This window comes from Rhinolophus sinicus, linkage group LG04, assembly GCF_036562045.2.
Source record: "Rhinolophus sinicus isolate RSC01 linkage group LG04, ASM3656204v1, whole genome shotgun sequence".
In the NCBI taxonomy this organism is placed as follows: domain Eukaryota; kingdom Metazoa; phylum Chordata; class Mammalia; order Chiroptera; family Rhinolophidae; genus Rhinolophus; species Rhinolophus sinicus.
In genome coordinates, this window is record NC_133754.1 from 27,630,955 (window position 1) to 27,657,600 (window position 26,646).

General features: G+C 41.9%; 2 protein-coding genes across 2 annotated transcripts; one reads left to right on the forward strand and one right to left on the reverse strand.

Annotated features, from left to right (window-relative positions):
• Positions 1-3,233: 3,233 nt before the first annotated feature.
• On the forward strand, positions 3,234-12,828 carry ACOD1 (aconitate decarboxylase 1). The gene is made up of 5 exons (XM_019738127.2): positions 3,234-3,379; positions 6,527-6,688; positions 7,385-7,474; positions 9,447-9,652; positions 10,563-12,828. Exons 1-5 carry the CDS (start codon positions 3,368-3,370, stop codon positions 11,506-11,508), a joined length of 1,416 nt encoding a protein of 471 aa, XP_019593686.2. The 5' UTR covers positions 3,234-3,367; the 3' UTR covers positions 11,509-12,828.
• Positions 6,747-24,970, reverse strand: LOC141571005 (glyoxalase ElbB-like). Its single transcript, XM_074329399.1, has 4 exons — positions 24,856-24,970; positions 22,373-22,533; positions 20,503-20,703; positions 6,747-7,213 (listed from the first exon to the last, which is right to left on the reverse strand). Exons 2-4 carry the CDS (start codon positions 22,500-22,502, stop codon positions 7,092-7,094), a joined length of 453 nt encoding a protein of 150 aa, XP_074185500.1. The 5' UTR covers positions 22,503-22,533; positions 24,856-24,970; the 3' UTR covers positions 6,747-7,091.
• Between the last annotated feature and the right edge of the window lie 1,676 nt (positions 24,971-26,646).

A 26,646-nucleotide genomic window follows, 5' to 3' on the forward strand; every position in this document is an offset into this window, starting at 1 on the left:
GAGTTCTTTATATATCTTGGATATTAGCCCCTTATCAGAGGTGTTGTTTGCAAATATCTTATCCCATTTCATTGGTTGCCTCTTTGTTTTATTGATGATTCCTTTTGCTGTGCAGAAGCTTTTAGTTTGATATAGTCCCATCCATTGATTTCAGCTTTCACTTTCCTTGCCTTTGAAGTCAAATTCATAAAATCCTCTTTGAACCCAAGGTCCATAAGTTTAGAACCTATGTTTTCTTCTGTGCAGTTTATTGTTTCAGGTCTTATGTAAAATAAGTCAGACAGAAAAAGTCAAGAACTATATTATTTCACTCATATGTAGGATATAAAACTGAACACAACAAAGGAAAAAGAGAAACAAATAAAGAAACAAAAACTCATAGACACAGACAACAGTTTAGTGGTTACCAGAGGGTAAGAGGGGAGGGGGGTGGTAGATGAGGGTAAAAGGGATCAAATACATGGTGATGGAAGGAGAACTGACTCTGGGTGGTGAACACACAGTGGGATTTATAGATGATGTAATACAGAATTGTACACCTGAAATCTATGTAACTATACTAACCATTGTCACCCCAATAAAATTAATAAATAAATGGATAATTAATTAATTAATTAATCAATTAAAAGAAACAGGAAGTCATCACCTGGTTTTGATTGGTGAGGTACAGCCAATACACAATTTATCATTTAAATCCCTGGAGAGTGAGAAAGTGACTATAATTACAGAGGGCCTTAGTGTTTAAATTGGTCACAATTGCATAAAGGTACAAAGTAATTAAACTAGCACATTATTGAACTGATTCTTCTGAATTCAGTGGTAAAGCCTGAGGCCTAAAGAATCTGAATGAGGGAACTTCCATTAAAGATCATCAGACTTGATAAAGTTTCTCATTCCTGATCAAGCTTTTCCACCATGAGATGGTTGAGGCCATCATAGACCATTCTTCTTGTTCATGTAAAAGTGGTCGTAGGAATCTCTAAATGTCTAAGTATAGACAATTAAGCTGAAAACTCCAGAACTCCCAACTGGGATAATACTTAGGAGAGTTCTATTTTAAGTGCTTCTCAAACTACAGGTCTATTTTCTTTCAACTTGATGAGATTACTCTTAACACCAGTTTATGCAGACAGTCCAGCAATAAATCACAAAATCCTATAATATGGGTGTTCTTACTTGCTAAAACCTGTACAAATGGCCCCCAAATACCTTTTTTGCCCCCCCCATCCTCAAATACCCATCTTATCCTTTGGATATAGAAATCTACCCTTCCACTGGAAGCTAGCTTTGGAGTCCACTGATATAAAATAAAGATCGCCTGAAATGGTACCCTGGTGCACACGTGAGCCAATACTGAAACTACCTCTGGGTTTCCCCAATCTGAACCACAGTTGTTGGGAAGCCCACTATACCAGCATTTGGCTTAAGAGTACAATCCAAATGTCCCCAAGTCCTCATCTTTCCAAGTTCCTCTTCCTTACACCATCAAGTAAGTCAATCACATCCCTTTCCTTTGAGTCTTCTTTAACTGAGTAGGATAACCAGAGAGGACCTCCATTCCCCCAGGCTGCTGCTGGTCCCTCCTCCCTCTCATTGGCACCCTGAGCTTCTCTCTCCAGCACTCCACGCACAAACACCTACCCGTGCCTTCATTCCCCAAAGCATGGCTGACACCAGGTTGTTGTACATAACAAACTTGCCTGAGGATGACGTAAGAGAATGACTAGGTTGTGAAGGAAAACTTTGAATTAGATATTTGATCTCACTGCTCCCTAAATTTGTCTGCCTGTGTCCCTCCACATGGGTTACCCTGCTGACCACCTCCCCCACCATTGTGTGTGGTTCTGGCTTACTCGTATAACCAGGGTATCACCCCCCTAATTCATGGGGGTTCCCACTAACTCAGCCCTTGGCCTGTATCCAGCATCTAGACACTCTTTCTCCATAGGCTCCAACCAAGAGAAGCAAAACGACTTAACCTCTTCTCCCAGAGATATCACCTGCCCACAGCAAAGACAGCCTTTTGAATTTTAATGCAGAGCAGTTTAGTTCCTTTGTCCCAAATTCTCCCTTCTGAATAGGATTGGAGGAGAACTCAAGGTTCATGGAGATTTCCTCCAAAATTGAAATGCAACCTTTCCTAAGGATGTTCTGCCACTACTTCTGGAACAAGAGGCTCAGCTATTACATAACCTGGTTTTCGTACCCACGATAAGCACAAAGCAATTGGCCAGGACTGCACAGCCCAAAGGAAATGGCAATTTTCTAGAGGAGCAGACCTAGGCCCAGACAAGCCAAGCCACCGTGCCTGATCACAAGCGAAGAGGCCCGAACAAGCTGTGTTGAAGCAGTTGGACCGACAGTAGGCGGCGAGAGAGGCAGGCAGCATATCTCAGGAGCCACGCAGAGGACCAGGAACCAGAGATTTGCATATATGGAAAATGAAATTCAGGAACAAAAAAGGGAACAAGCTGGGAAGAAGTGTGACTGACTCCAACGCCCTGCTAGGTTGTTCCTCTCAGGCTGCCAGCCACTGCTGGTTGGCACATTTGTCCCCGAACAGTGGTGACCAGCACGGATGAAGTAGAAGAGGAAACTGAAAGTGTGCCTTAAATACTGGACATGTCACAAATTGGCAGTGACAAAATAGTCACGGGGATGTAAAGTACAGCATAGGGAATGCAGTCAATAATATTGTAATAACTATGTATGGAGCCAGGTGGGTACTAGAGTTATCAGGGGGATTACTTCATAAGTTATATAAATGTCTAACCACTATGCTGCACACCTGAAACTAATGGAATATTGAACATCAACTGTAATTGAAAAAAAGAATTTAAGTAAATTTAAAAAATACTGTACATGTCATCTTTTACTTAACCAATCCACTATTTGTGTACATTTTATTGTTTCCAGTCTTTAATCTTATAAGGAAGGCTACAAATTTCATTTTTTGTTTTTTTGCTAAATTTTTCCATGCATCCTGTTTATTTCCTTAGGCTGAATTTTGAGCAGTGTAGTACCTAGATAAAAGCGAGTGAATACTTTTCTAATTTTGGCATATGGTATCTAGGTACAAGATGCAATCCTAGTTTTGTTGTCAATAAACTTTTCTGATGCCTGTGAGAAGTCATTTGATTATCACTACTGTACGTCTCAGACATATTTAATTTTTCATCTACTGGTGAGTTAACTACATCACAGAGGAAGTTGAAGTCTAGTTGAGAGGTGTTGAAATGGTGGAAATTTTAGGGTTAGAACAGAGTGAAAGAGACTGGTTTGGAGAGGAATGAGGCTATAAAGGCTGGCACACAGGAAACGAATCACTCCTCGGATTCACGCCTGAGATAAACCTCCTCTTTAGACCATGAAGCTCAAGGTATTCTTATTTTTTATGTGGCTTATTTAAATTGGTTTTCTAGCTTACTTTTCTTTTCTCAATTTCCTCAGTTGCCTTCTCTTTTTAAGAGCTATCTGCTTTACTTCAAAAATGGCATTTCACCATTTCTCAAAGCCCCTAGACTATCTAATTCACTGCATCTGTTTTTTTTTTTTTTAATCAGTATTTTACAAATAATAGATATTATGTGTTTTGTATGAAATTAGGAAGAAAATGAATCATTATAAGTTCAGTGAATGTTAACACCCTAGTTTTGTATATATCAATTATGGCATTGCCAGAGTGTATTTCTAACTGTCTGTTTACTGTCCATAGTCCCCTGGAGAAGATAAGCTTTTTGTGGCAGGAACCATAGCATCTTGGTTTGGTATTCTAGAGGGCTTAGCACAGTGCCAGACACATAGCAAGAACTCATGAAATATTTATTAAACGACTGCATACTTTGCCTTAATGTATACATCAATCGTGGTATTTTACTAAAGAGAGATGTAAATGCCAGGAGAAAGTCAAGACCAAAATAATATTTTAGGACTAGATGCGCCTAAGTCTACAGACAGCTGAGCCGCTGCATGTTTATGTCCTCATGCTTCCTTCCTCAGGGCCCAGAAAGAGGCCGTTTGTTCTTTGGCACATGGGATGGGGTTCGGGACTTGTCAGCAGACCTCCATACTTTGCCCACACTTTTTATAAAAGCCCTACTTTCATTAAGTCACTGATACCGTTGGATCATGTGGTTGGATGTCATGGTCACCTGCCAGGCTCCATGCTGGTGCCCTGCCAACACAGGCTCCGCAGGCCTATGCATCACCCCACATTAGATCTAACAATGAAGAGAGGAACAGCCAAACGCCAAATCCCCTCACCTGCGGGAATTGTAGGGGTGGGAAGAGAGGTGGAAAAGAGGCATTTTTACTTAGAACAAGGAATCCAACTAGCACTGGAAACTAAGTTTTACTTGGCAATCATCAAACCAGTTTTCTTTCATCCTTCCTTCCCTTTGCCCCTAAATATGTTTAGCCAGTTTTCTAGCAGCATGAAAAGCAAAGTTATTGTTATTCTCCATTTTAATCTGAAACTTACATGCCAGCACCCTTTTTCTCTCCAAGAGATCTTTTCTCTGGCTTTCTACCACTCCGTATACATTCACCTCTCTACCAAGGCTTCAGAGGCATACACAGTAGCCCATTCTTTTGAAAATGGCAGGGTTTTCCTAACTTGATATTGTGGAGACTGAAAATACGGGACTAGTCAGCAGCCAAGTTGAAGGACTTTCAGCTGGGTACTGGTTCCATCTTTGTATCTCTGCCTGGGCACGAGCTTAGCATCCGAGCGCCCCAGAAATGCCAGATCCTCTAATCCAGGGGTGTCCAAACTGTGGCCCATGATCCATTGTTAATTGGCCCACAGCAAATTCCAAAAATATATTTAGTTTACTTAAATACACCAGGTGAGGCAATACGTACTTCACCTCGAGTGAGTGGCCCGGCTGTTTGTGTATTTTACCGCATGTGGCCCTTGGTGAAAAACGTTGAAAAAAGTTTGGACACCCCTGCTCTAATCCAATGGATATTCTCTTGTAAGACATGTTAAAAGCCAAATAGCTCTCTATGCATTGAAGAATATGACACTTAAAGGAAATGCACAGTACGCTGCTGCTTATGAAACACAAATCATCCAATAGGTGTTGATTGTCTGGTTTGTGGGTTAGAAGCAGGTTGGTCTTCTCCACTAGGATGACCACACACACTTCCCATTCACCAAGTTCACAATGAATCCATCACGGTTGCCCAAAAGTCTGCTCCTCGTCCTGTGTTCCGCCGTTGGCAAATGGCACTGCCGTTTCCCCATCCAGAGCCTGGGCTACTGCAGCAGTCTCTTACCTGCCCTTGTCTGCCCAGCTCACATTCCTTCTCTGCACGATTACCTACAGAGATGTTCGCAAAACACAGTTCTGACCATATCCCTGCCTTCTTAAGACAGCACTATGGCTCCCCACTGACGTCGTAGTCTCTAGTGTGTGTAACTTTCGCCATTCAGTCCTAGCCTGAGAATCCACTCCCCCTCTCTCCTCTGTACCCTGAAGGCAGCTCTGCTCCGAGTTTGCTGAACTCACTGCATTCCTCACACCTGCAAGCCCTGGCCCACGCTGCTACCTCTGGCTTTCACGCCCCTTCCCATGCCCGACACGTTTCACCCTAAATTTTCATAACCAGCTCATGTATCAACACCTCCAGGTATTCTCCACCAACGGAAAGAGCAGGTCTCAGTTGTACTTTTAAATTTTCTAGTAGCCACATTGTAAAAAGGAAAAACTCATGAACTTAATTTTAATAATGTATTTGTTTAAACAATATATCCTAAATATTATCATTTCAGTATGCAGTTAATATTTTATAACTATGAAAAAGATGCTTTTTTTCCTACTGGTCTTCAAACTCCAGTGCTTATTTTCCCCTTATGATATGTCTCCATTTGGATGAGCTGAATTACAAATGCCCAAGAGCACACATGGAGAGTAGCTGCCACATTGGACATGACAGCACGAGAGCACTTGAGAATCACCTGGACACCTTAACGAAAACACAGAACCCTGTACTATGCTTCCCGAGTTTCTAATGCTGGGGAGTCTAATGCTGGAGGCCTGGAGTGGGGACAGAAATGTTCATTTTCAACAAGAACCCTGGAGTATTTCTGATGTGCGTGTTCATCAGGCCACATTTTAGGAAACATTTTTAAAGGTCAGCATAATACCTGGTACATACTTAATAATGGCAGTTACCGACTGTCTAAATACCTGCTTTATGGGGGAGATGACCCTCCCCTCCTCCCCCGCTGACTCTGTGCTTCCCTCCACTGTCGCCCCCACCACACTCTGTGGTCATCATCTGCTTGCTAGTCTGTGTCCTCAACTTGGCTGAGGACAGGGACTGGCCATGGTGCATTTCCACATCCCTTTTTCTCATACACAGTACGTGCTCTGTAGATATTATTTTTTAGAAATTGAACATGATCAACAGGGTTCCCTCCAGTGGAGTAAACTACAAAAGTGTTTTGGGTTCTCATGTATAAAGGAAGTATGCAAATACAAAGTGACTGTAGCACTGTTTAACACTCTTCCCTCCCAAGTCTGTCACAGAAAGCTTCGCCCAAGTGATTCACGGCTTGAACGTGGGACACCTGACAGATCGTGTTATTCAGAGGAGCAAGAGGATGATTCTGGATACTCTGGGCGTTGGGTTCCTGGGAACCAGCACAGAAGTGTTTCACAAAGCCAGCGAATATAGTAAAGTAAGAAGCTCAATGTCTACTTTAGCGATAAAACCAAGTGTGCACACATACTTGCTCGTGAGTGTGCCCAGAGCTGGGTATGTGTTCTCCTGCTCTTCGTCTTAGAGATCGTACTGGGTGCATACATTGTTGTATGTAGTCTTATGCTTTCCTACGCTCTATTATCTGAGCTTTAATAGTCATCCATATCCCTTACTAAGTCACCGTCTAGTAGTGTCTCACAGTTCATCACTATTATGACTGAAAGTACCTTTTACCTGAGTCTTAGAAGTGATAGCACCTACCCCGGATGATTTGGAGAAAAGGCTGGGCCAGCACTCTGAGCAGAGGGTGGGTGTGTAGGTCGGAGATGCAGCATCCAAAGGAGGTGTTGGGTAGGTGGTTAGTCCACCTTCCCCAGTACTTACACAGATGGAGTAAATGAGAGTAGGTTCAGACTCCACACCACAGAGCAGTTGTGGATCATGGTCTGGGGCCGAGCAACAGCATGTCTCTTCACTTCCATGGTGAAAGTTGTATGTTCTTCTACAAGGAAGAGAGCACCCAATGAGTAAGGCAGGCTTCGATCTAGCACAGAGGGTTCCAGTAAGGACTATTAATGTAACCCCTCCAAAGATGAAGAATGGCTCCTGAAATGGTGACTTGGCAGGCTGTGCTCACACTCGCTATCACTGACTGACGTTCTTCTTGTTCCAGATCTACAGCTCCAACACGACGAGTACCGTGTGGGGCCGGCCAGACTTCAGGCTCCCACCGACATATGCTGCTTTTGCTAACGGTGTGGCTGTAAGGAGCTTTCCATGTCTTTTCAACTGTTATACAATCGTAATAATTTTCAGAGCCAGGATATCTCAGAAATCGCCCAATTTCCACATTTGACGGATGACATCTTTGAAATTCAGAGAGATGAAGTGGCCTGCCCTCTCTCCTATGTAGTAATGTCAGTTTTCAGGTTTTAATAGTGAATTGATGCTTTCTAAACAAATTGTGAAGCAGAGGAAATAAGAGAAGGATTTCGATAAAAAACACCCCTAAGGTATCTCAACTCTAAACTCTGCTTACAGCAAAAAACATAAAACCCAATATCCAGACACAATTCCTTCTCAATTCCTTTTGTTGTGGCCAGCACCACTTTCTATCCAGTAACCAGGCTTTCATTCATTCATTCAACAGATATTTATTCAGAAAGATACAATGGCTACATTTGGTGTCTATATTTTCAGAACCCAAATTCATCATTTCTTGTCCGACAGACACTTTTTATGCTTTTTTGTGTGTGTCAAGGGCCATCTACAAGATATAATCTGGACATGAATGTGTTGGGATTTAAGGTATTTTTATGGTTCTGGGTGACAGTAGCTCAGAATATTGAAAGTCAAACCCAATAGTGCATCCAGGATTAAATGTCCAGTAAGCAGTGAGACATGCGCCAGCCATATTGAATAGACATAAAATTCTATTTTTAAATGAACTGCTATTCATATATTCAACTACTATTTCATATAAGGAAAAAGCAAATGGCTGGGATAAAGAGGAATAAAACCTTATGATAGAAAATAATGATTTAAAAATATATCTTAGTATATAATCTGGGTTCAAGAGCTCTTGCAACTTCCCCATAAGTTTGAAATTATTTCATAATAAAAAGGTACAAAAACATACATAGGGTGCCAAAAAATGTATACACATTTTAAGAAAAGAAAACTGTATTAAAATTGTAATCCTCAATATTACCAATAACAAAAGATGAATACAAGTCACGTTTGACTTCTGCAATTACAAGTGGTTCATCAATGTCCAGACACTTCTGATTATGGCAAACTACTGCTTGAGCAACGCTGACTACCTCTTACACTGTGTATACATTTTTTTGGCAACCCCAGTATGGCCTGATGTGGAACAAATGACACTAGAGTTTTTTGTGTTTTTTTAAGATATTATTGGGGAAGGGGAACAGGACTTTATTGGGGAACAGTGTGTACTTCCAGGACTTTTTTCCAAGTCAAGTTGTTGTCCTTTCAGTCTTAGTTGTGGAGGGCGCAGCTCAGCTCCAGGTCCAGTTGCCGTTTCTAGTTGCAGGGGGCACAGCCCACCATCCCTTGCGGGAGTCAAACCGGCAATCTTGTGGTTGAGAGGATGCGCTCCAACCAACTGAGCCATCTGGGAGGCAGCTCAGCTCAATGTGCCATGTTCAATCTTAGTTGCAGGGGGCGCTGCTCACCATCCCTTGAGGGACCTGAGGAATCGAACTGGCAACCTTGTGGTTGAGAGCTCACTGGCCCATGTGGGAATCGAACCGGCAGCCTTCAGAGTTAGGAGCATGGAGCTCTAACCACCTGAACCACCGGGCCGGCCCAACATTAGAGTTTTAATAGGAGTTGTTTGAAGGGTGGGGGAGGAAAATGGGAGAGAAGAAGGAGCAGCCACCTAATCCCACAGCTTTGTTGATAAGGGGGATATTGATCTTTTGGGCCGTGGAAGAGATCTCTGGCCACCTGGGGAAGACCCACGCTCCTTGGGGCTCATTAGCTGCTCCCCAAGGTGCCGCCTGATCTGGGCAGGGGACAGTATGTCCAGTGCCTAGCCATGTGATTAAGAATCACAGCCAGTTCATAGGTTTTATTTTCAGGGAATCAGGTCTGAAAATCTCACATCAAACCAGGTTATTACTAAACTAAACCCTTACTGGTCCAAAAGCCATTGCATTAAGGGAAGTACATTTTGGGTTTTGGTGGTTTATATGTGTCTGTTTACATAGATTCACTCAATGGATTTTGATGACACATGGCACCCTGCCACCCACCCTTCTGGAGCTGTCCTTCCTGTCCTGATGGCATTATCAGAAGCCCTGCCTCCAAGTCCAAAGTTTTCTGGCCTTGACTTCCTGCTGGCTTTCAATGTTGGAATTGAAGTGCAAGGCCGATTAATGCATTTCTCCAAGGAAGCCAATGACATACCAAAAAGGTATGGAAAAATCTGCCCCATGGAGAGACCGTCATATTCCCCTTCGTCTGTCAGTTGTTATCTCTGTAGAGCTTCCTGATATAAAGGTTGCTCAGTTGAAGATGTTAATATTAGTGCTAGCAGGTAAGTCAAGTCACCGGTCACATATCAAACCGTATGTCCATATACAAATGTGAGACTTCAGAAGTGCTAATGAAAATATCTCCTTTGGGATTAGAGAGCCAATCAAGTGACCAGGACCACAAAATAAACGGGGACCTCTCATTCTGGGGTGACTGAAGTCATTCTGGCATCCGTGGGTACTCTGAATATTCCTGATCCCACCCAAGTGGAATCTACTTTGATATTTGTTAGGGTCCTTCAGACTAATGAGAACATTCAGAATATCCTAAACCTGGCTGTTTAACCTATAGAACAAAAATGGTCAAATGTTGGCCATATTACATGGTTTAATCTAATCTTTATTTTTGCCACTTGGTATAGCCTGCTAGGAGAGGAGTATATTGGAATATTGAGTGAACTTTCACAGTTTCTACAAGGCCCTCAATTTTTATAGTTACCTACATCGGCTTTCAGCAATCAATAACTTTTACCTTTTTCCAATAATTGTAAGAGCACCATTTATACAGAATTTACTGTGTTTCAGGCACTGATGCAAGCATGTGAATTCATTCAAAACTCACAAAACCATATGAGGTAGATACTATTATTATGGCCGTTTTATGTAAGTGAAAACAGGTGCAGAGAAGTTAAATACCTTTGTGAAGATCACACAGCTAATAGTGGAAGAGCTAAGATTTGAACCCAGGCCGTGTGGCTCCATTAGCTAAGCTCCTGAGCGCTACACTCTACTGTCTCCTGTTGGCTGAGGTGTGTAAACCTCTAACTCTTTGCTCTCATTGTTTTTCAGATTCCATCCCCCCTCAGTGGTAGGAACTTTAGGTAGTGCTGCTGCTGCATCCAAGATTTTAGGGCTCAGCATGACAAAGTGCCAAGAGGCCCTGGCTATCGCTGTTTCTCACGCGGGAGCGCCCTTGGCAAATGCTGCCACTCAGACCAAGCCTCTCCATATTGGCAATGCTGCCAGGCATGGGATGGAAGCTGTTTTTCTGGCAATGTTGGGTCTCCAAGGAAACAAGCAGGTCTTGGACATACAGGCAGGCTTTGGGGCCTTCTATGCCAACTATTCCCCCAAAGTCCCTCCAAGCCTAGATTCCTACACATGGCTGCTGGAACAGCAGGATGTGGCTTTTAAGCGATTCCCCGCACATCTGGCCACCCACTGGGTGGAAGATGCAGCTGCGTCAGTGAGAAAGCACCTTGTAACAGACAGAGCCCTGCTTCCTGTGGACCACATTGACAGAATTGTACTCAGAATTCCAGATGTCCAGTATGTCAACAGGCCCTTCCCTGGCACGGAGCACGAAGCCCGTCACTCCTTCCAGTATGTGGCCTGTGCCACGCTGCTCGATGGTGGCATCGTTGTCCCTTCATTCCACAAATGCCAGGTCAACAGGCCTCAGGTAAGAGAGTTGCTCAGTAAGGTGGAGCTGCAGCATCCTCAGGATAACCTGCCAAGCTTCAACACACTCTACTGTGAGATAAGTGTCACCCTCAAGGATGGTGTCACCTTCACCGAGCGCTCCAATACCTTCTACGGTCACTGGAGGAAGCCACTGAGCCAAAAGGACCTACAGGAGAAGTTCAGAGCCAATGCCTCCAGGATGCTGTCCCATGACACAGTAGAAAGATTCATAGAGATAGTAGAAAACCTGGAAGACCTAGAGGACTGTTCTTTGTTAACCACACTTCTGAAAGGACCCTCTCCACCAGAGATGGTTTCAAAATCCATCTAGCAATTAACAGTTTCATCATACAATCTCTCTTGAGGCTCACCAACATCTTAATGACTATATTTTGGGAAATTCAATGTTTTGCTTTATAGAACCAAGGTCTGCCCTTGGCCTGCCCAGGAATAAATGCAGCTTGGTGGAGAGAATCCACACACAGAACTGGATGTACATGGAAGGAGTTTTGCTCCGTAACTTTACAAGACTGTTCCAATTACCTATAGCAAGATAATGTATGCTGTCTGACAATTAAGTTTGCAAACTCATCCTAGAAAAAGTGCTACATACCCCATTACTAAATATCACTACAGTCACCTTCTAAGTACTCCCCTTGGGAAGCTATGCACTGATGCCAGTGCCTAGTCCACCTTTCAAAGCAATTTGGGAACTCTTTTTCTGGAATGGCCATCAGAGCTGTCGCCGTATTACCCTTCATGTCCTGAATGTCTTCAAAATGTCTTCCTTTCAATATTTCCTTTATCTTCGGGTAAAGAAAGAAGTCATTGGGGGCCAGACCGGGTGAGTAGGGAGGGTGTTCCAATACAGTTATTTGTTTACTGGCTGAAAACTCCCTCACAGACAGTGCCATGTGAGCTGGTGCATTGTCGTGATGCAAGAGCCATGAATTGTTGGAGAAAAGTTCAGGTTGTCTAACTTTTTCATGCAGCCTTTTTAGCACTTCCAAATAGTAAACTTGGTGAACTCTTTGTCCAGTTGGTACAAATTCATAATGAACAATCCCTCTGATATCAGAAAAGGTTAGCAACATGGTTGCAATAAGTTTGCGAACTTAATTGTCAGAACTTGTATATGCAAGAAACACAGAGAAATTGATTTTACAAGCATCCGTATGGCTGAAAATCAAGTCACCTGTGATCTTCTTATAATGTGAATCTTTTCAGAGGAGTTTTATGAACTGTAGGAACTTCAAGGAATGAAAGAAATTAGAACCTGCACATGTATCTGCTGACAGTGGGGACGGGCTCTCATCTGTTGTGCCACCAACAGATTTTTCAGACCACGGGTTATTAGAAGCTCCCCACAGTGGAGGGGATGCTACTGGGTTTAAATATAAGGGCTTATTGAGTTCAAATCCTGCCTCTGCCACTTACTAGATGTGACCCTGGGCATGTTACTGGCTATCCTTCTGCCTCAGTTTCTCTCTTTATAAAGCAGAAATAAAAAGCAGTCTAAAAAATAAAGCACTTTGACTCCAGAAGTCATGGTCTTAACCACTACAATGTCACCTTTCATTACAAAAAAATTTTTTGAGAACTAGATCATGGATACAGTCTGAGACGTAATAAAGAATGACAGCAAAAAGTATATATAACTGTAATTAAATAAATATTGACTATATAAAATAAAAATGTCTTATGTGGTTAAAAATTGTAACATTAGCTATACATGTGTGTATATATATATATATATATATATATATATATGTATATGCATATGTGTATATATATGTATATGCATATGTATATATATATGTATATGCATATGTATACACACACACACACACACACACACACACATATGGAGTTATAGTTAATGCCTGCTAAATTTCTTTTATGTTGTTCAAGATAAGGCAAAGCTATTAACTCTAGACTCTTATTTTAAGCATGCATTCTGACATTTCTAGGGTAATCATTATGAAAAAGAAGGCGTATAGCGGGAGAAATATGGAATTAGGAAACAAGTATCCATAGGAAGGTAAGGGGGGGAGAATATATAGAAAAGGCAGAACAGATATAAAATGATAGAAAAAAATCTAAATATTAATATATCTATAATTATAAAAAGAGTAAATGGACTAAATATTCAGTTAAAGAAGACAAAGACTATGAACTCACTTTTTAAAATGTTTCATAGCTTTATTATCATCTACTCTATATACCATTAATTCATCTATTTTAAATGTACAGTTCAATGAGTTTTAGTAAATTTGTAGATTGGTGTAAACATCACTAAAATCCAGTTTTGGAATACTTCTATCACTCCAAAAAAATTATTCATGACTGCTTGCAATCAACCCCACCTCCAGCCCTCAGCAAGCAATGATCTGCTTTCTATGTCTATTGTTTTGTCTTTTCCAGACACTTGATATAAAAATAGAATCATACAACACGTAGTCTTCTGTGTCTGGCTCTTTCACTTAGCATCATAATTTAAAGATTTTCTACATATGTATCAGTACTTTATTCCTTTTAATTGCTGAATAGTACTCCATTGCATGGATATACCACTTTTGTTTATCTATTCATTAGTTAATAAACAGTTGGCTTATTAATAGTGTGGGGCTATTATTAATACTGCCTCTATGAACATCCACATACATGTCTGTCTATGGGCATAGCTTTCCATTTCTCCTGGGTGGATACCTAGGAGTGGGAAAGCTGGATCATTTGGTAAGTACAAGTTAAAGCTTACAAAAAAAACTGTTTTTCAAAGTAGCTTTATCAAGTCATATTTCCACCAGAATGTCTGAGGGTTCCAGTTTCTCCTTATCCTCACCAACGCCGGGAATTTTCAATCTTTTTTATTTTAGCTTAATGAGTGTGTAATGGTGTCTCATTGTGGTTTTAATTGGCTTTTCCATAATGACTAATTCTTGCCTATTTTGGCAATTATTTTAATTAGGTTGTCTTACTGTTGGATTGTTAGAATTCTTTATATAGTTCTCACAAGTTCTTTATAAGATAAATGTTTTGCACATATTTTTCCCAGTCTGTGACTTGTCTTTTCATGTTTCTAAGGGTCTCTTTTGAAGAGCAAAAGTTTTAAATTTTGATCAAATCCATTTTACCATTAAAAAAATATATATTGTTCCTGCTTTGGGTGTAATCAGAAGGCAATTTTAAAAGAAAAAATCCAGTTATATACTTTTTAACCAATGACAAGGTTCAGGCAGTAATAAAGAACAAGAAGCATGTATTTGCAAAAGGATTGCAGTCCAGAGACAGATGCAGGTAGTAACCATATTATGCTCTGGGAAGAACAAAGAAAGGCAGGGTTTATAAAGGCAAAAACCACAACATGTAACTCTTTCACACAAATGAAGGATTCCTGGCTAGGTTAACAGGGATTGGTTAGTCCAATATGCAAATGAGGGAGTTGAGAATTACAGTAAGAAGTCCATACATGGCCACGCAGTTGTTCCAGGTTGTTTATGGCTCCAGGATGTGTTCAGCTGAGTTGAACAACTTAATAGCAGTTCTGGGAACTGAGGTATAAGATGTGCAGAGGCTGCATGGGCCCAGTTCCTTAACAGCCTCCTGACTCTATGTTAAGTGACTCTCTTAGCAATGTCATTCCATTTTATTTTCTCCATTATCACAACACATAAGGATGCAGAAAAGTTGAAAGTAGCAAGATGGAGAAAATATGGATAGAATATTAACAAAAGAAAGCTGGAATAAATAAAAGTTAACATTAGACAAAAAAAGAATTCAAGCAAAAAACATTACTAGAAATAAAATAATAATGATAAAAATTCAAATCACTGGGTAACTAAAATAATTCTAAACGTACATGCATCTAAATAATATTGAACAGCAAGGAGAAACAGATAAATCCAACACCATACTGAGAAAATTTTAACATTTCTCTGTTAGTAATTGATATTTCAAGGAAACCCAAAATAGACTAAGATTTAAACACAATTAACATGTTTTATCTAATGCACATAGAGAGAATTCTGCACTGAACAGCTAGAGAATTCATAATCTTTGAAAAACATCTCACAGAATTTGTACAAAAATGGACCATAAAACAGGTCTCAGCCAACTTTTCCAAGAACTGGATCACTGAGGTCATTTTCTCTAATCACAATGCAATTAAATTAAATCAATCTGAAAAAGGTAATCAGAAAAGCCTAAAGTGTTTGGAAACAAACATTCCTCTAAATAACTCTTAGATCACAGAAGAAATTATAATGTAAATTATAAAACACTTAGAACTAACCAATAACAAAAATACCACATATCAAAATTTGTAGGATGTAGCAAAAGCAGTACTTAGGAATGCACAGAATTTTCTATTGCTGGCTCTGTATTACTTGGATCATGTTATTCCATAAGATATATCATGTTAACTCTGATGAATTTATTTGAACACTGCTAATCGAAGATAGAGGAGGTAGCTTCTACTGTGATCTTGGGATAAAATTACATTATTATCCTGTCTTGATACATTTCAAAATTTTCTAGAGGCAAGATCTGAGGGCCACTAATAATATCCTCAGATAACCGCTGTTAAAAGCAAGACAATAGACTCAAAATGGAGTCATTTATGCTAAGCCCCATATAACCAAACCCAGACTTAATGACGGTTTCGGCTGCCCAGAAATGGAATCTACGCCAGTCAGTCAGGAATCGCCTGATCAGCACACTGGTTAGGCCATCTGCCTGCTAGACCCCTGCCATCCCCTAAAGGAAAGTCAGCTTTGCAATAATAACCAACCCAACCTTTTGCCTAGCATAACTTCCTTGTTCCTGCTCCCTTCTGCCTGTAAGAGTCCTTCATTTTGCACAGCTCCTAGGAGCTCCTTTTTATCTGCTAATTGGATGTTGCCCAATTTGAATCCATTTTTGCTCAAACTCCTAAAAAAATTAATATGCCTCGACTTATCTTTTAACACCGCCCAATGGATGTGTCAGACCAACAGCTGTGGTTGGGAAAGACAGCCTTTCCTTAGGGACATAACAGCACTCAAGGTGACCTTGATATTGGTTAATGCCCACTGAAAGCAGGAGAAAACATGAGGGAATAGGGGTCTGTACGGAGAGCTTAAGTGTCCTCTTCATGGGTAGCCCTGCACAATATTCACCCTTACAGCACCATATACAAAAAAAAAAAAAAAAAAAAAACGAAAAAGTAGACGAGGAAAAGAGAGTTTGGCTCCCCACATTCCTTTCTAGTTGATTCCTTTCTATGAGGGTCGAAAGCTAGGGCATTTTTGAGCCACAGTGCTAGCAGAGACCTTTTGATGGAAGTGGAAACTTAAAGCTGAGCCTGTTGTTTCTTCCCTCCACGAGCCTGAAAAACAAGGACTGTTTGTGAGCTCTCTTACCCTGAGAAAGCCCAAGATGGGGCTTAGACAGCTCTGATCTGCTGTCTAGACATTGAGGCAAATGCTTGCTCTTACCCTTCCATTCCCTTGGAGACAGCAACAAAGGATGATGCTCAGCCCAATTTCAGTGTGATGCACCCTGTGGGTAGGCAAGGGAGTACTCCACACGGATCCAGCCAGACCACCAGGGAGAACACCCACCCGGGATAGAGACCCCAGCTCCCTGAGAGAGGTTCATTCCAGCTCCCTCTGTGTCTCTGCACCCTCAGCACATATCCTGGGCCCTGAGTCCAACTGCCTCAGTCACCAGACACACCTTTGCCAGCTCTGAGGAGCCCTCGTGCAGACTATTGTTTATGTTTTGGAGACTCCCAGGACCAAGCACACATTTGGGTATTCGTGGCTCAGGTTTATTGTAGTTAAAGCATACATGACGGAACCAACAAGACAAAGACAGCAAAGTCTGGACAAATCCACACATAGGCCTCCGAAGCCCTCTCCCTCCAGTGAGGAGACACACGAATGCTCCTTTCTCCAGCACAACAAAATTCAGTACAGTGTACACAATGTTTCTGCCCTGGGAAGAGACTCAGCACCCAAGGTTTTTATTAGTGGCTGGTCATGTAGGCACCCTCTGGCCGGCAACAATCATACCTCCAAACTCAAAGAAGGAAAGCAGGCGTCCAGCATAATTCACATGGTTTGCACAGTGTAGGCAAACTGACCTGCTTTTGTAAGTTAGGGAGTGGGTCCAGCGTCAAGATCCCAGACGCCAGCCAAGGACCAACCTTATAAACAGGTCCTAATAAGGACAGCAGGCTCTGACTAACTAGGTTATCTCTTTTCGGCTCAACTTTTCCCATCCTGCAATGCCTTCCTTTCCTGTTTGTGTGGCTTTGTAAGGTAGAAAAATGATACAGAGAAGTTGGGCTTTGCCTCCACCTTAGGAATTGTCCCTGCTCGGCAGCAGTAAGCTCTGTAAGCTACGTGTCTTACCACGGTATTAACTAAAACTGATCCTGGTAGGTCTAGGGATGTCAGAGACCAAAAAGCTGGAATGAGTTTCACCCAGGCATTTAAATGATAATATGTGAGTTTTAAAGGGAATTGTTATATATTAATTTTATAACAACTTTACTTGGAAGTCTTTATCTAAAACTGATATCACAGTCGGATAAGTCCGACTTACGATATGTGGGACCACGTTAAGGTCTGTGATCACTTATGTGGGGAAACTTTGGGATCACTGAGTAAATGCTGGGCATCCATTCAATTCAACCAAAGTGTATTGAGGGCTTAACATGTGCCACAGGCCATCCTGGGTGCAGGTGACAGAGCAGTGAACAAAATAGGCAACAACCCTTTAAAATCGTGAGTTTACAATCTAGTGTGAGTAGAGAGATAAGCAAGACAAGTAAGCAGGACGGGAATGTGCCCTGCACCTATCTGGTCAGTTGTGCTTCTGTCATTCATCCCCTGGTGGGAATGTGAGCTCTGGAGGCTGAACTGGGAATCCAAAGCAGGCGAACATTCCTTAACTTCCAGTTCTTCCTGGGCTATAATATAATCTGTGACAACAAAAGATTTGTGGCTCTATAGAAACGTAGCTTCCTTGTCAATTCTGGCAGGACTCCCCTGAACAGAGCAAAGCTATAGCGAACCGAAGGTAGGGGACCAAGTCACTGCTTTTCCTTCCAGCAGAGGTGTGCATGTGTGTGCAGGTACGTGCTTGTATGTGCTCTCCTCCCACCAATATGAATCTACTATGTTTCCCCAAAAATAAGACCTAGCGGGCCATCAGCTTTAATGCAACTTTTGAAGCAAAAATTAATATATGTAAGATCAGGTCTTATTTTACTATAAGACCAGGTATAATATAACATAACATAACATAACATAACATAACATAACATAACATAACATAACATAACATAACATAACATAACACAATAAATATAATATAATATCGGGTCTTATATTAATTTTTGCTCCAAAAGACGCATTAGAGCTGATGGTCTGGCTAGATCTTATTTTCGGGGAAACACGGTATCAGCAACACGGAAGTTTTTTTATCACTCATTAGTGAAATTGCTCCACTCTTCCTCCCTTCTCCTACCCTACATTAAAAAAATAGCATAGGAATAGTTCACAGAAAGTGGTAATTCAAAAGACATCCAAAGCAAATGAGTGTTGCAGAAGTAGCTATTCTACTCTGGCTTCTGCTAAACTCTGGGTGCCCAGGAGTTGATGGCATTACAGCACATCAAAATAATTTATGGCACATAATAACAAAAAAGGTGTCATGGGGGCGGCCGGGTGGCTCAGTCAGTTAGAGCACGAGCTCTTAACAACAGGGTTGCCAGTTCGATCCCCACATGGGCCAGGCCAGTGAGCTACGCCCTCCACAACTAGATTGAAGACAACGAGCAGCCAGAAGCTGAGCTTCCAGAGGGACAGCTGGATGGCTCAGTTGGTTGGAGCACGAGCTCTTAACAACAAGGTTGCTGGTCCAATTCCCACATGGGCTGGGGGGCTGTGCCCCTGCAACTAAAGATTGAAAACAGAGACTGAACTTGGAGCTGAGCTGCGCCCTCCACAGCTAGATTGAAAGACAACGACTTAGAGCTGATGGGCCCTGGAAAAACACACTGTTCCCCAATATTCCCCAATAAAAAATTTAAAAAAGAGAAAAACAAAAAAGGTGTCATGGCTTTACTGGAATCAAAGAACAGAATAAATACCTTCACAGAAATAATGAAGATTAGTCTCATCATCTAGTTCAGTACGGGCAGAAATGAACATCAGATATCATCGTTCTCACTTAAAAAAGTCTTCCTGCTTTTTGTTGCTGTTATTCTTAAAAACAAGTCAACCCACCCCAATTACAGTTGGTGCCCACATAGGAGCCAACCTGGAAGGAAGTTCAGGAAAAAGCCTTTGGAACATCCCAGCGCCCATCTGTTTGAAAATGGCATGAGAGGGTTGCTTCTGACTTCAAAAAATAAAAATGACAACGTGCTTGTCTAGAAACCATGTGTGTCTGAATAATTCAATGATGGTCCTTTCATCCTTGAGTCACAATCAGGTTGAAAGTACCTATCATCAAGTGATCGAGGATGCAGTTCAATTGGTCGGAGCTAAAATATTTTTACTTGAACAATGTCTTCTAAATAGTACAACTAATGCATCATTTTTCAAATACATTCTAAACCGTCCCCCACCACTTTTCCTACTGCATCAAACATTTCACACAGAGGGGCCATACCATGAAAGTGCATGTCTGCCCCATGTGTTGGTGGCATCCTGGCAGAATTCACTCACATCCTTGCAGCTGTGTTTGTGTCTAGGCTTTTTTTATGTCAGTTGCTTGGTCTGCATCAGCAAACCTATCAGAACAGAAGATCTAACCGAGTGGGAGACAGCATTTCGAAGGCACCTGACAGCATGACTGTAAAGACAGTTACAATTATCAGCTCCCTCTGGCCTCTCAAACACTGCAATATGCAGGATGAAAGCTCACAGGCACCGTGCCCTACGAAATCTGTTCCAATGTGAGGCTTCATCTAAATATCCAGTTAGCAAGAGAAATGAAAGTGGTATGTACTAGGATCAATAAGAAGTAATTAAAGCAAGCACAATTTGATCCATACAGCTGAATGATATGCAAGAGAATTGCTATATTGATATTTTTTTATTACAGAGTAAGTCAGTGTATTTTGAAAGAATACACATTCTCTATGATTCAAAGCCATCTGGTCTTATGACTTTAAACCATAGTCCGTTAGCATTCCCACCCCCATCCGAATGCCAATCATCAAATACCACAGCCCCATAAGGAAAGACAATTTGTTAAGCTATCAGGAAAGCGGCTACATTTACATTCATCTGGAGGAAGGAGAAAGGAAAACACTGTAAAACCTGCTTACCTGACAGTAAGCTTTTCATCCTTTTCTTCCCCTCCCATCCACATTTTATGCTGACCCACTGTGACTTCACAAGCAGGAAGGTTTTAGCTGCCAGCACAGGGGAAATGTAGTACCAGCTGATGGGCTTGTTAGCACAGTGAGAAGCTTGACAGTCCTTTACAGAATGGTTGACAGTGCAGTTCTGGGCCACCCCAAGATTACCTGCAGAGACAGGGGACCCCGGAATTATTTGAAGCAGCTGACAAGAAGAACCTATGAACAATTAATTAATAAGCAAAGACTTGAGGCATATAAAAGCAATAACACATGATTAAAATGGAAAAATGGCATTTCTTTTAAGTCTTCTGGAGTTGATTCATTCATTAACCTTGTTTTAAAAATTTAGCATAGCAACACATACGAGATACCTCAAGGAAGGCCCAGCTACGCCCAGTCAACCAACAGAACCAGGAAAGATAATAGATTGTGGTTTAAAACACTAAATTTTGGTGGTATTTGTTGCATAGCAATAGATATTTGAACTCCTTTATATGTAAAATAGCAGTAAGCAACCTATTTAAACATGTGTTAGTATCTACAAGCAACACGCTCCTGATCTAAAACAATGATTCCCGATTCTCCTTGTGGAACATCTCCAAATTGCCCCCAAAATTTTCAAGAATATTGTGAACATTTAAAATAATCTTAAAATACAACTGATTTTATTGTTTAGTTTGGAAACAATAAATATATTACACATAGCTCTTTATGAAGGGAATTTAAAAAAAGGAAAATTAAAAATATCTAAGACAATAATACTTGTAAATCAATCTTTTACTTTGAAAAGTAGTCACCTATCTATGAATGATTCCTATACTGAAAAGGTCCAGAAACGGGCAACCCTGCACTGTGATTTCTAGAGCCTCAAGGCCTCAAACTGTGGGCTGCATGCCTCATGCCGCCTGTCAACCTGGGAGCTGAAATCAGAATCTGCCTTGTAACGAGACGTCCAGGTGATGCATACGCCCATTAAAGTTAGAGCCATGCTGGTATAGATCAGTGGACCCCAAACTAGTCTGAGTATGAGAATCCTCTAGGAATCTTAAAAGTTCCAAACTCCAGACCATACAGACACAGGCACTGATGGTTTTGAAGCCCACCTGGTGATTCCAGGTGCAGCCAGGTCTGGGACCCACTGGACACTCTAGGTAGATGTCGTGCGGGGCGACCTGTGGGGTCTCCAGTCATGCTTCCCACATAAGAATGCAGGATGTGGCTAGGACAAAAAGGAACACCCACGGAGCCATAGATAGGGGAGTCATACCACTATAGTCTCACTGGTGGTACTATAGTCTCACTAGAGGCTAAAGCCACATGACCTGCAACCTGCTGTCCGCTTCTCTGCCTGCTAACCAACCGACTGACCAACCAATGCAGCTGCGGCAGTTATATCAGTGGCTAATTGGCTAACTGGTTACAGCTGATGGCCAACTAGCCACAGCTGACGGCCATTTACTACCAGAGCCAGCACCTTTCCACGTGAGGCCGAGAGCCTGGAAACTGCTCTCTGGGACTCTGTCCCCACGGTAGAGCACTGGTTCTCAAACTTGGCTGCATAGTAAGATCACCTGGGGAGCATCGAAACAAACTAACGTTTGTTTCCACCCCCAGAGAGTGTGATGTTACCGGTCTCAAGTGTTACTCAAGCATTGGGAATTTTTAAAACTCTCCAAGCATGTGCAGCAAAGTTTGAAAACTGCAGACCTAGAGTCTGGCCCAGAGGGTTCAAAAGGGTAGCTGAGCCTGCACTAACCTTTCGAGAAGAGGGTTTTGAAGTCAGTGAGCATTAATTAAAATGAACAGTTGGCCTCACAGCTTTCAGCTAACTCACCGGGTATAATGACAGCATCAAGCTCCCTGAAGTTCAGGTCTGCCAAATTGTGTATGTCCCCATGGACTCTCCTGGCACTTTCCTCCAGCACATTTCTCTTCTCTTCTGTTGGGCTCCCTTTCAAGTGCATCTGCTTGGTATTAGGAGCAAATTATCTTCACCTTCAAAAATAGAAATAAAAACAAATGATGTCATTGCCTCCATGAAAACGATCAGGCAAATCAATCTCAGAGCTAAAACCAGAAAGGAAAGTCAAAAAACCACTAAGTAATTCTGTAGGTCTTCAGGGCCAACACCAACAGCAAATATGAAAGCTGAATCTCAAGGAAGAAATTGCAGGGGACTTACAGAAAGAAAAAACAAAAAGTAGAGCTATAAATTAGCTTCCAGGAAGAAAGCAGAACAAAGAGGTTGGTTTCCAAATACGTGTGTGTGTGTGTGTGTGTGTGTTCCTATATATGTATGTATCTATTTATATGCTTTTCAAAGAGAGGATCTGCTTTATAGATAGGGCTCAAAAATAAGGGAGAATTGATGAAATCTACCCTTGAAACCTCTCCAAAGCAGTTCATTGTCAACCCTTGGTGCATGTTAGCCTGGATTGTTTGAGGCCCAAACAGAGCAGTTATATAGGAATCTCTGGGAGTGAAGCAAGAGCCTGGGCATTGGTGTGTCTTAAAATCTCCCCAAGTGATTCTATCATTTGTCAGGGTTGGCAACCACTGATCTAAAGCAAGTGGGAGACAAAACTCACAACCTCAGGGCTCTGAGTTAAAATCCCAGAAGCTTTAATATCAGAACCCAAAGCAGACTAGTTAGAAGCTCTCACCTGACCCACTTCCGCACATCCAGCCCCACCGAGCTCTGGGGGAACACCCCAAGTTTGCCATCAGAAACACTTGGAAGGGGAGGGCATCATTCCAGTTCCCCTGCTGCTAACCCTTGGATCCTGCAGGGGCATTGATCTGGCGAGACTTGAGGATTTGGAGGCAAGGAAGGGAGCTGGTAGGCACCTATATACTGGGGGGGCTGTGGGTCATAGCTTTCTTACGGCCTTCTTTTCCACCCCCAATCTCACAGGTCCACTTCACCTGGAAGTGAAATGGCTGAGTCAAATGTTCCTTGACTCTCTGAGAGTGTCATTAGGCTAGAAAGCCTACAATCCTGACACTTAACCTCCTATCACTAAACTCTGTATTTGATTAAAACATACATTAATATTCTCAACATTCTCTCTTCGCAATTTTTTGGTTTTACGAAATTAATATCTCCTATTTGTGATACATGTGAGAGATTGTAGGCATACACATATACCATTAATAGTGAACAAACAGATCATTCTGAAGGGTGAGAAAGACAAATGTAAAGAAACATAAGACTGGATTTTAAACCAATAGTTCTGGAAACAGATTGTCCTGGAGTTGCTTCATAGAATTAATGGGATCCACCTGCACAAAGTGGACGTGAAGGTGAAACACACTTTCGACACTCACATGTCCCTTGGAACCTTTAACAAAGTGCTGCATTGTCATCAAGGGTAAACAAGTTTCTCTACCTCTAAGGGACTTCATGTCAAGCACAGCAACCTGGGTTCATTAAACAACAACCTAGAGCAGGTGGAACATTACCCTTCACCTACAGGAACTACTTATTGAACAAATGAATGAGTAATTGCCACCTTCATTTTAATACCCCTCAAGTTAAACAGGTGCCAGGTTTAAATATTTCCGAGTTTTAGAGACAAGAGATGGGCTTTTAAGTTCCAACTCTTTAAATCACATATCAGTTCTCGGCACAACCAGCCCTCTATCCCACAGTGCCTTTCAAAAGTCACCTCATTAACATAAAGAAAGACACCTTTAACGCTCCTGTTACTTAGGAAACTTCGTGGGTTTTAAGAGCTCTGTGCCAGAAACAGGACCGAGACTAAACATATTTATCATAAACTACAATACCACAAATGGGCAGTTTCAGTTTGGGATGATGAAAATGTTCTGGAAATGGAGAGGGGTATGGTTGCACAATACTGTGAATGTACTCAAGGCCACTGAATCGCACACTTAAAATTGGTTAAGATGGTAAAATTTGTTACGTGTATTTTGCTACCAAAAAACAAAAAACAAAACCAAAAAAACAACCCTGAACCAAAACCATGCTATTGACCAAGGGGCAGCAGCCTGGGGGTGTGTCTGAGGCTGCTGCACGTGAAGGGTGGGCCGCCTCTGGCCTCAGCCCTGCTTTCAGCTTGGATGGCAGACCCCCCATTTTTGTCTAAAGCGCAGTTCTGTAGCTGATAACCAAGCGGATGGGATGGAGGGATGAGCGTTGGATACAGTTTAAAATTATAGAAAGAAGTAAACCCTAGGAAAGGAAAAAAAATTACTGGGAAGTGTCTGTCCCCGGAATTCCACAGGCTACAGAAGAGGGCGTACCCTCCCATCCCTCCTCCCCCGCGGAAAGGCCCCAGGCTGTTTTGACCTAACCTCGCGGCCTCAAATGCACCGGCATGCAGAAATTTCGAGCACTTGGCTGCCACTGAAGACGCCCCACCGCCAGGATGAGGCCACCCGCGGCTGAGCCTTGCAGCAGGATCCGGTGGCCGCGAGCTGCACCCGCGCGCCCCCTGGCGGCGCATAAGGCTCTAGCGCACAGCCCGGCGGGCAGCCCCACGGAGGGGGTGTTGGCCAGGGACACAGCCGGGTGGGACACACCACGCGCCGGCTGAAATTAGGGATCCCAGACCTAAGGAGGCCGCAGCTGTTCTGTCCTTTCTGTTGGGAAGGAAGAGAGATCCTGCCAGGGCGCCATAAACCAGATTTGATTAACCAGCAATTTCCATTTGAAAATAATCTTTAAATAAAAGAACAAAGGGAAAAAATGGATTATACTCTTAACTGGACTACAGTAACTTCCATGCAACTTATTTCAAAAGAGAATATCAATATTTATATACAATAATTTTTAAATTGAAAAAAACACAGTCTTAATTGTGTTCAGATTTTTAAACTACTCGGCCCCAAAGCTGGAAATCGAAGTGGTGTTTTGACAGAAAACTGAGTGAGAGATGCCATTGCACTCTTTTATCTGCATCAGAGCTGAAGGACAAATAATTCTTAGGACACTTAAAATGGAGAGAGGCTAAGGTCCAGATACAACATGGGCTGTAACTCAGGGCAGTGAAATGAGGCAGTCTCAGCTAATATGCAATTGCTCCTCATGATAGTTTGCATTTCAAAATATATCAAATTTTCAGAATGTCCAAATCTCCACATAAGCCTAGTTTTCTTATATGATCACAGGAAAGAAATAGCAAAGAATGTGGTTACATTGTTTAGCTAGGACGCACCCTAACTTTCTTCTGTACAACTCCATATATTGACCAGATATTGAAAGAAATTTAGGCTTTTATTATGAAAGGGTGTGAAATCAGCAATCTTCATTAATTGCATCTCTACTTGACCTACTGGATCTTTAAATTATTAGCCCCGTCTTCCTCCAACAAAAACTCACTAAGCCCTTCTTCTTATGTGCCAGGTGCTAAATAAAACACTGCCTCAACTTTCAACAAGAAATCAATCCTTTTTAGCCTGGAGGTGGGATGCTTATGACGAATAAGCCATGGATAGAAGATTGCAAACCCATGAGGACGATTCTAGCTGTTGACCCAGAAGCATATTTATTTACATGGCTGTCAGTGATGCCCACAGTTATAAGGAGGAAGTAAACAGGATATCAACACCAGGCAGGAGAAAGATCAGCTGCTTGTGAATACACACCTGTATCCACCCACATCTTTGAATAGGAAAAAGAGTGGGAAGGGAAGGGGGAGGGGAGGGGAGGGGAGGGGAGGGGGAGGATGAGTAGGAGCCCAGTAATAGTGAACTTGAGAAACAAGACAACCAAATGCTTAGGAGCAGGTTCTGGGTGTGACTGCTGGGATCTACCTTGTACGATATTGGGAAAGTTACTCAACATCTCTGTACCTCTATTTCCTCAATCTGAAAGTAGAAATAACACCCTTTCCATAGGGGTGTGGGGAGGATTAAATATTGCAAATGTCAGCTGTGTCAAAATCTAGTGTAGTTCCTCTTACTGAATGGTAGGTACTGCTTCATGTTGCTTGAATGCATGAAGAAAAGTTTTCATCCTGAAGCTGCTTTTCTTGAGAATATTAATAAACTGTTCACCGCAGAAATAAAACATATATTCAATAAATATGTACAAGATTGTAAAGACTTAAGAGATTTAATGTAACACGTAAAAGAGTGAAATCT

Excerpts from the sequence above, each read along its gene's own strand:
- LOC141571005 (XM_074329399.1), bottom strand. The coding sequence starts at position 22,502 with ATGCACTTGAAAGGGAGCCCAACAGAAGAGAAGAGAAATGTGCTGGAG. Across the intron at positions 20,704-22,372 it reads TGATGCTGTCATTATACCCG|GTAATCTTGGGGTGGCCCAG; the intron begins GTGAGTTAGCTG and ends CTGTCTCTGCAG. Across the intron at positions 7,214-20,502 it reads GATGAAAAGCTTACTGTCAG|AAGAACATACAACTTTCACC; the intron begins GTAAGCAGGTTT and ends TCTTCCTTGTAG.
- ACOD1 (XM_019738127.2), top strand. Across the intron at positions 7,475-9,446 it reads CTTTTGCTAACGGTGTGGCT|ATTCACTCAATGGATTTTGA; the intron begins GTAAGGAGCTTT and ends CTGTTTACATAG. Across the intron at positions 9,653-10,562 it reads GCCAATGACATACCAAAAAG|ATTCCATCCCCCCTCAGTGG; the intron begins GTATGGAAAAAT and ends ATTGTTTTTCAG.